The sequence below is a fragment of the Colletotrichum costaricense genome (genome assembly GCF_030867565.1).
Source record: "Colletotrichum costaricense strain IMI 309622 chromosome Unknown Scaffold_8.1, whole genome shotgun sequence".
Taxonomy (NCBI): Eukaryota; Fungi; Ascomycota; class Sordariomycetes; order Glomerellales; family Glomerellaceae; genus Colletotrichum; species Colletotrichum costaricense.
The window spans coordinates 2,227,072-2,239,552 of record NW_026848237.1 but is presented as its reverse complement, the minus strand read 5'-3'; the positions used below and the strand labels follow the sequence as shown (position 1 = coordinate 2,239,552).

At 54.0% G+C, this 12,481-nt stretch overlaps 4 protein-coding genes across 4 annotated transcripts; 1 reads left to right on the top strand and 3 right to left on the bottom strand.

Moving 5' to 3' along the window:
* Positions 1–288: 288 nt before the first annotated feature.
* CCOS01_08759 (uncharacterized protein) lies at positions 289–751 on the top strand (the record flags this gene model as incomplete). The annotated part of the gene is made up of 3 exons (XM_060456920.1): positions 289–312; positions 391–651; positions 734–751. The coding sequence occupies 3 exons, from the start codon at positions 289–291 to the stop codon at positions 749–751; spliced, it is 303 nt and encodes a 100-aa protein (XP_060313194.1).
* Positions 752–1,470: 719 nt separating this feature from the next.
* CCOS01_08758 (arrestin) lies at positions 1,471–3,135 on the bottom strand (the record flags this gene model as incomplete). Its single annotated transcript, XM_060456919.1, has 1 exon — positions 1,471–3,135. The coding sequence occupies one exon, from the start codon at positions 3,133–3,135 to the stop codon at positions 1,471–1,473; it is 1,665 nt and encodes a 554-aa protein (XP_060313193.1).
* Positions 3,136–4,877: 1,742 nt separating this feature from the next.
* Positions 4,878–8,969, bottom strand: CCOS01_08757 (MIZ/SP-RING zinc finger; the record flags this gene model as incomplete). The annotated part of the gene is made up of 1 exon (XM_060456918.1): positions 4,878–8,969. One exon carries the CDS (start codon positions 8,967–8,969, stop codon positions 4,878–4,880), a length of 4,092 nt encoding a protein of 1,363 aa, XP_060313192.1.
* Positions 8,970–11,460: 2,491 nt separating this feature from the next.
* CCOS01_08756 (uncharacterized protein) lies at positions 11,461–12,195 on the bottom strand (the record flags this gene model as incomplete). The annotated part of the gene is made up of 1 exon (XM_060456917.1): positions 11,461–12,195. One exon carries the CDS (start codon positions 12,193–12,195, stop codon positions 11,461–11,463), a length of 735 nt encoding a protein of 244 aa, XP_060313191.1.
* Between the last annotated feature and the right edge of the window lie 286 nt (positions 12,196–12,481).

Sequence of the window (12,481 nt, the reverse complement as noted above, 5' to 3'; positions counted from 1 at the left end):
TCATGGTCTATGCGAGAGACTAGAAGAGAAGTGACAATAGCAAGGCCCATTACCTAGAGTCTGGATAGCCTAAGGCTATGGAAAAGGATGAGCAAGGCTGCGTCGGCGGAATTTAGAACCCTTTACAGAAGCCATCCTTTGATAATAAGGTAGAGCGGTGACTCCTTCCTTCCGACTGGTCCTACCATCAGGAAATTTTGCGGGCATCTAGCTAGGTTGATCTGCGACATGCCCAGTAGTATAAAATCAGGCTCGTTGCGTCGAGAAAAGTCTCCTCGGCAAGAACACATGATGCGGTATGATGATGATGCGGTGTGACTGTAAGCGAGAACATCTCCGGCAAGAACCTATCGCGGCCACAGTCTCGTCTTGCTGCGGACATGTTGCTAGCTCGTTGGACGACCTGGAGACCAGCCCGGCGAGCTTCTCGAGGGGGGCGAGCCCCTGCGCATCGGCGGCGTGGGAGATGCCGAGCTGCAGGTGGGCGAGGGCGGTAAAGTGCTCGAGAGCGGCAACTTTGGTCAGGCTTCTACGAGGTACACCACGCAGAGATGGGAGAAAATCGACTTCAACTACAGCGCCAGTCAACTATCTTTGCCATTTCCCTTCTATTCGCCCCTGAATATTGAGCCGACTAGGAATGCCAACATAGTAAGCCTTCTTTCGTCTTTTTTTTTTCTCAGAAAGACCCGTGCAGGGATGCGGTGGGAGCATGTGTCTTGCCTTGGCTCAGATCACCCGCCGTTTCTAGAGGCTATCATGACTGTTCCACCTTGCAACTCGTCAACCAGTGGGGGGTTTGCTGCGTTGTAAACGAAACGAGGTACCTCACGACCGAAAGTTTTTATACCTCCGCAATCCAAAGTCCCAGGGATCCGGAGACGTACACGGGGTCTCGGAAAGCGCAGAGAGAAGCTTCACATCTGGGATACCTCAGTTGGTAGCTCTACAGACACGGCTTGTGCCTTGGATATAGCGTCACAAACACTAGGAAGCTTTAATAATGGCTATGCTATACTTGAAGAGATACCCGGCATGCTACCTGAAAAGAAAGTACCCTTCCAGCTCCGCTTTATCTGGTACAGACGAGACCAGACCACGAAAACAAAACATGCGAAAGTCTTCCCTCGTCATAGAGCCACGAAAGCAGTGCCCTGTGAAGAGTCATGTAGTTCAAAGTATAACACCCCCTCAATATTGGTCATGGTATAATAAACGAAAACGCTTCACCCTCCACTAATCCCTTTCCTTCCCCCTTCCCAAACCGGTGCCTACTTGTCGAGCTTCCACCAGCCCTCTCAGAACATACCAAACAAACCCCGACATTACTCATTAGTTTCTCCCCAATGTATCCCTATCCCTCCAATCTACACCCGCATCTTCTCCCAAGGAGCCCGAGCATCTCAAAACACACAAACATCAAAACACACCCACTTCCAGACCCCATCTCTCAGCTCTCATCCACCTTCTCTAATTCCCCTTCTCCGGAATCTGACTCGGCGCATTCTCGTTCGTAACGCCACTATACGCCGGCCTCGACTCCGGTCCCGGCGCAGGCGCCTCCGCAGCCATAGCCTCATCGTAGCTAGGCGGCGCCTCGTCGAAGTTGGCTGCTCCAGGCGTGCCCATCTGCGGCGGATACAGCGGATCATACTGCGGCGCCGCCATAGCAGGGTGTTGCTGCGGTGGTCTCTGCTGCTGTTGACCATGTGGTCTCCCCTGCGTGGCCGTCACGGGGGCAGACTGCGCCGTGCGAGGGGGTAACCTAGGCGGCATGCTCATCGTCGCCGCGCCGGGCCTGTTAGCCTGCGCCGCGAGCGCCTCGAGGAGCTGCGGCGGCGGCGCGATACCCGAGTAAATTTGAATCTTGGAGAAATGAAGCGGGAGGTAGATGGTCTGCGCCGCGGGGTTCTCCTTTGTCGAGTTAAGGAAGCCGCCGCGCGTGGGTGGTTTGCCCCAGCAGAGACCCAACTGGATGTCGAGCTCGTAGAAGCGCTGGAGGTTACACGCCATAAAGGAGGGCGCGACGGTGTTGGGTAGCGGGATGGAGCGCCACAGGTCGTCCGGGATGACGCTCTCGAGGTTCAGGTCTTCCGAGGTCGGGTCCGTGAGGAGCGGGATGCTGAGACCGGACTGCGTGGCGACGACCCATTTGCTGACTTCCGTGTTGAAGAGGTCGTGGCATCGTACGCGGGTATTGCCTACGAGTTCGATCTGGACGGAGGTGAGGTATACCTGCTCATGTGATGGAACGAGCTTCTTTGCGATGAGCCGTAGCGGTAAAGGTTGATTGCACGTCAGGATCGGGGGGTGTGGCAGGCGCGCAGAGAGCTCGATGGACGGCGGCACGGCATTGGCGTCCCCGGTGCCGTCGTCCCTGCTGGAGCCGAACATGGTTGACTTCTTCGTCTGTAAGCTCCGGGGCCGCGGCTTAAAGGTGAAAGGTCGACGGGCAAAGGCTTCCTGCGAGGTCTTTGGAGGCCGGGGTGGCTCGATGGGCATAAACTTGAAGCCGATCTGGTACCGCCAGTTCTCCTTCAAGAAGCCAGGGCGCTGGATGGTGACCTTGAGGTAGTACCGCACCTCGGCCTGCCGGGGGAACCCGGTGAAGGACGGCGGCAAGGTTTTGGTGACGTGCTGCAGGAAGAGCTGCTTGCTCCCGTCCATGACCCGGGCACCGCCGAGTCCAAAGGGTCCGATGCCGGCGCCGAAGCCTCCCATGCCGCCGATGCCACCAATCTTGGACATGGAGACGGGATCGCTGCAGGCATTGTTGATGGGCAGCTTGAAGTTGAAGGGGAACTCGTGCTGACCTCCCTGGATGACGTAGCTCTGGGAGAAACTCGAGCCGCCGCCGCCGAGGTCCTCCTCGTACGTCGGGAAAACCTGTGCGACCCGGTAGAGGATTTTGTGGTTCTCACTTGCGATGCTCCCGGGCCCGCCTCCGGGCCGGGTGTTACGCTCGTGATAGCTGTCCTGCGGCAGGCCGAGGGCGGTCTTGGACTCACCCTCAAGCTTGACGACGATGCCGCCAATCTGCTCCGGCCGGCTCAGGTGGAGCACGACGCGGCCTTTGACATTGTCTAGGTTGGTGTAGAACTCTGGCGCATTGTCGAGTGCTATTCTGATCGACATGGTTGTGGGTTTCTGGTATTTGCTCAGTCCGCGCCTTCCTTGTTTAAGAGGATATCCTCTGGTGGTGGTGGTGTGGGAGGTGTCGTCGGTTGATGGTATGTGGTTCAGGTACCCAGTGCGCTTCGTGTAATGTGCTGCCACGACTTTGGTTCTCTGCAATGGTGGTTTTGCCGGTCGGAGGTGGGATGAGGCACAGACAAACAGGCGCACCAGACGTCGCAAAACAGCTCCTCGACCTCAATTAAGTGAACGTATTGCACCGTGCGAGCTCCGAATTGGAATGAGGGGCAATCTAGTCCAAGCAACCTAGGTGGGGTGGTATCTATTTTTTTCCCGGTCTTGGTCTTTTTTCTCTTGGCTGCGCGTAATGCTTTGCGTTAGAAGTGAGGTGTATGGAATAGTATGGTGAGGTAGCCAAGAACGACGGCGGAAGAGGAAGTGAGGAAGGTTCGCTTCAGTTCATCAGAAACCTGCAAGAAATCGAGAGGGAGCTTTCATCGGAAGTCGTGGAAAGAAGCAGAAGCTACAGTCGGCGCAGTCGGCGTCGTCGGTATGGTCTGCGTCGCCGCGGGATGCGGGAAAGGCCGAAAAGCTCAGGCGACTCGCTGTCTCGGCTTTCCTGGTAATAGACGATGATTAATTCGATGTTGTCCGTATGGATAGAACACAGCGTGATGTTCACAAGGAGGCGACGTAGACGCGTGTGGCTGAGCCCTCTTCCAAGCCTCGCCGTCAGAGCTGAGTGACAATTGAGTTGGGGAGTACCAGTAGGCCTACGGAGGCGAGACCGAAGGCGCAGGCTCAAAAGCTCCAGCCGTCTCTCAAAGCAAGGGTAAGGAAAGGACGGTGCCTATTGCAAACGCTCACCAGGAAGCACAAAAGCAAAGTAAGATAAGGTAAGATAACAGTTCACTGTTGTCAAGCCAAGTTTATTCCCGCAATAAGTATGGGTAAGAGGCCGCGTTGAGTTGGGTCGATTCGATACAGATACAGCGCATGTGTCAGGTTGAATTCAGCTCTGGCAGGTGGAAGGAAAGGTAGGGTTGATGTCATTGGGCGTTTGACCCAATCACCATCGCTGTCACTCCCTTGCTGCCAGTCGTCTTACCTCGAGACTTGAGGTACTTTAGTCCTCTCACCTTGCCGATATTGCCGACCTTGGGTTGTACCTTAAATAGACCCCTTGTCAACCTACGCAGTAAGAGGCGAACCACCCTCTGTTGAATTTCTGCCTGACAAAGCTTGAACATCGTCAAACTTGAGATGATTGGAAAATGTGTACCCATGGCCGAGCTCACTTTGAGCAAAAGTACTCAACCTTGAGCCATGTTGAAAGTACACTTTCTGCATGAATAAAGTCGTCTCACAGCTATAATATGGCAGGCTTGTGGGTATTAAAGTGCTGTATGTATTCGTACACATGCTTTGAAAGCTACGTAACTATAGCTTCCAGTGCCTATCGTCATTGTCGCTGAAAGCTGATGGCTAATATCATGTTGTCTCTCCTAATCCCCTCATCAAACATGTAGGATTGCAATGCTTTAATGCAGGGTATCCCACCCTATCACGAATTCCCCAAACGCCCAGATGTTGCAGATGGTATCATTTCGGCATCCCAATGCCCGCGCAAAGCAAAAAAGAAAAAAAAAAAAAAAAAAAAAAAAAAACTTGTTTCCCAGAGCAAGAAAGGGAGCGTATTCGAGGTCCCAAATCATACGTCCAAAGCTCTAGCCTCCTGGCAATCAGTCTAGCTCAATGATCTCTGGCTCCGGTATCGACGGCCGTGTCTTGGCCCGTTTGGCTGGCGGCTGCCCGTTTTCTGCATCATCTTCCTCGTCGTCATCAGCCTCCTCTTCCTTGGCTTTCCACACTCCGTCAGCCCTAACATAAATGGTCTTCGTATTAAGTTTGCCCTCAGCCTCGAGGCTCTTGCGAACGTCTTCCATAAACTTATCAACTCGAAGACTATACGGGCGAGCATCCCCGTCGCAAAGAGGGCACTTCCACTTGTCAACCAAAGAAGGCTCAGGTCTCCCTTCGATGCCGCGATTGCAGACGCGGCATGCATCGCCAGCCCCGTGCGCGGTACACCTAGGCTTGGCCGGTCGGGTTTGTAGCCAGTTGATCAGATCAAAGCACTCCATGTGTGTGCAGCTAACACCGCGTGCTGGAATCTGGAATATCGTGGCGCTAAAAGGGTCGGCCAAATCAATGCTGAGATCGCTACCAACCACAACCAGCTCATCGTCCCCATCAGAAGACACTGGTTCCAGGCGGCTCCGGATAACTTGCTTTGTCGTGTCCGCCGAGATTGTGCCCTGGCTCAAAACCATATTGACAATGCTGTCATGACTCAGCGTCTCAACCACTTCAACACCCATAAAGTACATCATGTTTGGCTTTTGAGCCGCGGGCATGGGGCTGATGCTGACAGATATTGAATTTGTGCCAGCCAGTATGTATGGAGTGAGTTCCACAGGCAGGTGCTGCCCATTATGCTGCTTTCGTCGGACCGCAACGACATTGTCATTGACCATGATAGCAATATGTTCAGGCCAGTAGGATTGCGCTACTGCCCAGACAGATTCTGAGATGGTTGCCGGTTCAGCCGGGTTGACTGGGGACTCGCAGAGACGAAGACGGTATCGAAGAGACCCCTCAAAGTACTCCGAGACTGGAACACAGTCGCCAACCAAATTGCTCATTGGGCAGAGCTTGTTGCAGTGCTCGTCGGGCACCACAAAGGCGAGGCGGTGCACGCAGTTCTTGGCTGGTGTTGCGATCGGACCTAGAGCAAGCTCTTTGATGGACTGATAAAACCTCACTGGTTTTGACTGGTCTCCCGCACTGGGTAACTCTCGTGGCACTCTTCTCGGACTCCGAAGTTGGACTTGGTGAAGTGCGATTCCCACAGCCTTTGGTTCCCAAGGTGTATGAGGTATACGATCTAGCGGAATCGACACGTTGGGTGGTCGGAAAAGGTTGCCTATGAGCCGTCCTGCTGCGTCACGAGTGGGCCTAGAGCTAGCCGAAGGAGGCCTCGTTGGTTGCGTACTCGGGGCTCCCTGAGTGATTCCCAACCCTCTTGGGCTCGCATGCGAAATAGAAACGACACTTTGAGGCGAAGACTGCTGCTGCATTACTGGTGTACGCACAGCCGCTCCACGTGACGGCCCCTGCTGTATTCCTTGAGGCCGCGGAGAGGAGTGATGGTGGTGGTGATGGAGTTGAATTCTAGGGGGGGCCACGTTCGTAGCTTGCAGCTGCGTCATAGCCTGGGTTTGGCCCTGGGCAGTATCCAGTTGCCGAGACCTGGCACGCCTTTGTTCCGCATCGCGAGCTTGCTGGAGGAGCTGATAACCTAGATTATGGGGTTGAGCCTGATAATGTGCGGGATCATGAAACACCCCAGGCGGATGAAGTGAGGGGGCTCTAGGGGTGACAGCCTGTGTAGGCGATGTCAGGCCTGGCATAGACATTGATAGCCCCCCTGGAGGTGCTCGGAGAACTGGAGATATCTGCCCTGGAGTATGTGCCACATGTGGCAACTGCATGCTGGGGTAGTGAGGCGAGCCTGTTGGGGTCAGGGGCTGGTTCGTCAGGGGTTGACTGAGCAGCCTCAACTGTGACGGTACTGGTCCGGCGCGTTGGTTAAAGGAATTTGGCATCCCGGCCATATTTTCAGCCGTTGGGGATGGAAACACGTCAAACCCTTGAGTTGGAGAATTTTGTATCGGTGTTGGCGCATTGGCTTGTGCTGGGGAGAAGTTGGTAGACATCCTGGTAAGATTGCCGATTGCGGTTTGCTGCTGTGCTATGGCGGCTGCTACGGCGTAGTCCTGTTGCTGTTGAAGGTGAGCTTGCTGGTGTTGATGCGGCTGTTGCTGATGGTGCTGTTGTTGAGGGGGCTGCTGAGGGTGCTGCTGCTGCTGAGGGTGTTGCTGCTGCTGATGTGCTACTCGCCGTTTTTGATGTTGTTGCTGCCGTTGTTGTTGCTGCTGCTGTTGACTTTGACTGACCAAGATCTTGTATCGCGATATTAGCGAGTGTTGGAACACCCTTTGCTCCTGTTCGGACATCTGTGTTTGGTCGTTCTGAGAATCTTGTCGGAATAGCGCAGTCATCTGATCGGCGATGAGCCCGTCTGGGACACCAGTGTGTCTCCTAGTGACGGTGAAGAAAATAGTCTCTAGAATCGGAGACCGAAGTTTGAGCTGATAGCGCAGTTCGTCTGCCAAGATAGGATAGCCTCGACCTGAGTGAGGTCGCATGGCAGGAACCAAAATCCTATTCCACTGTTCGTGGAGATTGTTTAGGAATCTGGAAATGTCCCCAGTGTGGTTGCGGTAGGCTTCAGTATGCCAAAGTCCAGAGGCACTACTAGCTGGAAAGTTTGCGAAGAAGAAAATCGTGTCCTGGCCCATATTTTCGTTCTTCCGAAGGACATTTTGTACAATGCCGAGTGCGCTGTCCGTCACGTCAGGAGGAAGACCAAGGAGGTCCTGTGCGGCTTTTGTGTCAAGCGTCCATAAACAAAGGATTTGGTGAAGGACTATGTAGAAGTAATCAGACTTCTCAATGGCGTCTTTGAGAAGCCGTACTCTGGGTGCCGTGGTGCCATCTTCTGGAAGTTTGGCCATGCCGCCGCGATCGGATATGTAGCTGTCGAGGTTCTTGGCCATGACGACTTGAAGGAAGCTATCTAGCGAGTCCCGGCTAGTTCCTGCGGGCTGTACTGCATGGGAATAGGCATCTTGCCTTTCGCCAGGAGGCTGTGGCGTGTGGTGACCAGCAATAAGCGGACTTGGAACCGCTGGCGGTCTAGGATTCTGGCCGGATGATGGTCGAGATGATATATTGAGCGTAGGGCTAGGCGCGGCTTGAGAGCCGGGAACCAGAGGGAGTGACACCGAGAACGAGCTTGGTGGGTTTCCAGGAAGCGCAACTGACGGTGTCAACAGCGCTGGATGCTCACTGGATTCGATGAGGGAGAATCTTGAGGTGGAATGAAGATTTGTTGATAAAGGAGTCGGGTTGCTCAGATCTGGAACAGCTCTTCCAGCGCCAGCTCCCGAGAAATTTTGCGCAAACAAATTTGCTGGTGTTTCCTGGGCGCGGGCCTCGCCAGTCCAAGCCGTTGTTGCGTTTGAGTTGTTGGCTGCAAAATCAAGCCCGAGCTCTGGACTTTGAAGGCAAGTCTCCCGGGTTTGATGCGAGGTCTGGTTTGAGGTGACTGTGGGAGGACTAGGTTGGTCAGTTGGTGCCGGAGAGGGAAGAGCGGCTGCGCAATCACTGTCGAAGGAAAACGTTAGAGACGGTTGTGGCGTTGTGGGCGAGGGGAAAGACTGCGGGATTCCAGAAGATGAAATAGGGTAGGGGGAGTACGTTATGAGTTGGTTGGATTCAAGCGCAGCCGTCGACTTGTCTTGTAGGTTTTGATGCGGTCGAAGTCGGAAAGCAGACGGCACGACAGTTCCTAGCACAGAGGGGGGATTCGAAGCGTTTGTCGAGGTCTCTTCCCGGGGCGCTTGGGTTGGGACTATCGGGACACCATAAACACCCTGGCGATTTCTTGGCGTCGGTCCCTTATTCGTATGGGGGCCGCGAGATGCTGGTTCATTTTGCGAGGTCATCCATGCTGGACGACGATTTCCTAGCAGAAAGTTGACAGTTTCATTCGAGCGGGCGACCTGCGCTCCTGAGAGGGGCCCTCCAGCTATATCTTGCTGGGCCCTGTGAGGTGACATTTTGTTTTTGGGCGGTCGTTTACGGGGTTTGCGGCGGGAGCGCGGCGGGAGCGAAGGGGAATCTTGAGCGAGACTGGAGTCGGCCATTCTGATTAACGAGGCTGTGGTTTGTCAAGAGAAAGGAAAAGTAAAAGTGTGCGCGTACCATGAGGCCGAAGTCTCAGCTAGCTCTGAAGTGACAGGTCGCCAGCCAACAAAAGTCAGAGTCGAAGTCGGAAGCAGGTTCTGCGTCGATACCTAGGGGAAAGAGCGACCGTCTCAAGTGGAAGGGTGGTGGTTGAACCAAGAGGGAGAGTGCGGTTCGACCCCTCTTGCCTCCAGGACTCTTGCACTTTGAGGTCTCGTCCCGTTTCGGCGAACAGCAATATTCGACACAACGGCAGACGCGACGGCGCAGGTCTCGGGAAGGCGCGCCTCATATATCTCGTAGGGCGAAGTTCATCGGCGGGTTTCGTCGTGACCGAGGTCAAGGTAGGGCGAGTGAGTAGATATGTATGGCAAAGCAACGAGCTCGACTAGGTGTGTCGCAGACGTCCGGCGTGGCGTACTGTTTTCTCCGGTATGCGGCCGAGGAGACCCCCGTCAAGTGGTGGCTATGGACAGCGACGCGCTGCTAGGAAGACAATCGGTGAAACTCGAGGGTGTATTCAAACAAGGTAGCAGTGTAAAAGAGATCTACTTCAGTTGGGTTGGTCTTTCCACAACTGAAGTGACGATCCGACATTCGGGACGGGAAAAACCTCGGCGACGGTGGTGAAAGTTCCGGTTGGGACAAATTGGATGGGAGAAAGTCGATTCTTGCAGGGGACGTGCACCAAAGTTTGGGGGTAACGGCCAGAATTAATGGAATAGGACCGCCCAAATGGATGCTGGAAGATTGGAGTAAATGGAAGAGCCCACTGGAACACTTTGGGATGGGACGACGGGGGAGATGTTTGCCAATTGCCAGGCTAAGGCCGGAGCCGAGATGGTCGTGACCGGGGGTGGCCCTGACGATTGGTGAGGTGGGGATGCGTTAGTCTGAATTCGGCTTGGTACTTGGCTAGTCGCTATTCGACACGATACCCGTCTCGTTCTAGATCGACTTGCGATGGCTTGGATGGCACCGATGACAAGTGCTGGGTGGAGCCACAATCGAGGCATTCATTCATCATAATTGTTCGTTGCGCACCTTGAGGAGTTGAGCACAGTGTCCCCTTCCGCAACGCTTGCGCAAGATATCATGAACTTAGGAGACCATATCGTGCATACCTAATGTATGTTTGTGCGCACGTACTCCAGGCATGGGCATGTCAACACCAGCAGGGAGAGAGGCAAATCATGGAGGCCCACCTACACTCTTTTCTTCACAATGCGGTTTCCCAGCAAACATCCAAAGTTTGAATGTTAACTTAGCTCAGGACTTCCCGGTAGGTGATGGAGTTAGATGATGTGTTAAAGTCATAGAAACCAGATGAAGATGGATCCGGCGACAGAGTCCCCTTGCTTTCGAAAACAAAGAGTAACCCTACAATGGCCCCTGATTCGTCTTTCAAGGATTCAATGGAATATACGCAGTAAATCGAGAGCTAGCTATATATAGAAAGTTCACATCCACGTGCAAATAGGTCACCTGTATTTGAAAGGCGTCCAGGTATACGAATGTTTCTGTTTGCGCTCTGGAAAACCTCCCTTCACACACTCAGAGATAGGAAGGCATGCAACTTGACATCGGACCTCATGGCACACACCCCTTGCTTCCACATTGTTGATGTCTTGTCTCTCACCGTTGACAGTGGCTCAGGGCACTGGGGCGATGGGTATGACAAGAAGCGGCAGTTCTTTGTCTGCTTTGTCACTGTTGCTTCTTCCTGTTTTCCAGAACACAACTCTGTGTAACCAGTCTCATCACAGCTGTTGGGGTTTCTGAGGTATATAACCCACCGATGCCTGTGTGTGACGTTGTGATCATTCTCCTCATCAGCCGAGGGGTATCGATGTATCCAGCCTCGAGCTCCAGAGCCCTATCAAGAGGCTGCGCCATGTTAGAAGTCGATACTGGCAGGACAAACTTCCTGGCCTGTATCCAAACCATTCCCTCACACACGGTCAAGCTCGTACTTACTTTATCAAACAGAAGTAGCCAAAAGCAGGGCAAAGAATTCAAAAGGCGATTCCAGAACGGACACCTAGAACATCTGAGGAAGTGTCGTTCTTCTGTACGCTTGTATCTGATGGCGGCCAGGCCGGGGGACTGCACCGCATGCTTAGTGTACGGACACTTGTCAACTTGTGGAAGCAACTCCGATGGTCCTTCGCTAGCTTCGATTATCGAATTGCTTATTCTGGGGGATTGAGAGTGCAGGTCTGCTATGCAGATGGATTATGTAATGCAGAATCTTTCGTCCTCTTTTGTCGAACTTTGATTCCCCAAGTTCATTCAGTATGGATGGAAAGAGATGGGAAATAGTTGGCACGTGAGTCTGCGCGCCGCCCCAGCCTGCCCTGGCTTGTCAATTTTCCCAGTTGGCCGTGATTCGAGGTGGACGCGCCCGAATGTTAAAAAGCAAGCAGATTAACTGCATTGGCGAAGCGGGCATCACCTTGCCACTCCCACGACGACTGACACAGACAGCCGTCGTGATTGGGCGTGTCTGGGGCCAGCGGTTTGCTCGCGGCTCCGGGCCATCCTTGCTGTGCCGGGGGGGGGGGGGCCAGCCGCTGCACACTCGCTGCAAGATACCCCTCCCGGCCCCCTCCCACTCCCAATCGTCTTGCTGGTGTCCACGAGGAAACGGGGAACGGCAATGCCCTGGTTCCGCTGGGCCTCGTGGCGCGTGTAAAGTCTGGTCTTTTGACGCATGGCGAAATGGCGAAACTTGGTGACGGGCACCGGACGGACCGCCGGTGTGTTGTTCCTTCGGGGTGGATACCAAAAGATAGGGATGCGTGATGACGGCCGTGACTGTCCGTTCGGTTGGCTACGCAATGGGTGAGCTTGGAGCCAAGCATGTCCTAGCGACGGAAGAAACGGGGAACTCGTCAGCATGGCACGGCGACGGGCTATACTGGTCAACGGTAGGTCGTATGACGGTGTTACGGGCTGCCTTTGCACATCGTAAAGGTGTTGGATGTGTTGTGTTGTGGATTGTGGAGGTATGAGAGGCGACGAAAGGGCAAGGAAGCCAAAATGAGCCGGAAGCCGAAACAAAACAAGACCCGTCCGCTTTCCCACAGGTGGAATCTCATAGTAAATTCTGATGATGTGGCCGAGACAGGAATTCGGGATGGTGTCAGATCGTGAAGAACGTCTTCTTCGTGTCAGTGACTTCATTCGCCATCTGCTACTCGCAATAGTGAACTCTAACCACGTCTCCCACGGGTCCGGATGGTCAGGTAGTAAAGATTGCAGTGTGTATGATGCGTGTCCTTCTGCATCGCAAGTTCCAATATCGCGTCTTTTAAGGGACCTGCCCTACTGGGATAGATCTAGCAGGTCCCGTCTGGTTGAGGTGAGATTTGCCGTTCTGGTAAGAACGGATAGGTGGGAAGGAGGGAGGGAGGCCCCGGCCTGGGCCTGCCTTTCCATTCCAGCTCTTTGCCTTCCAGATTGATCACTC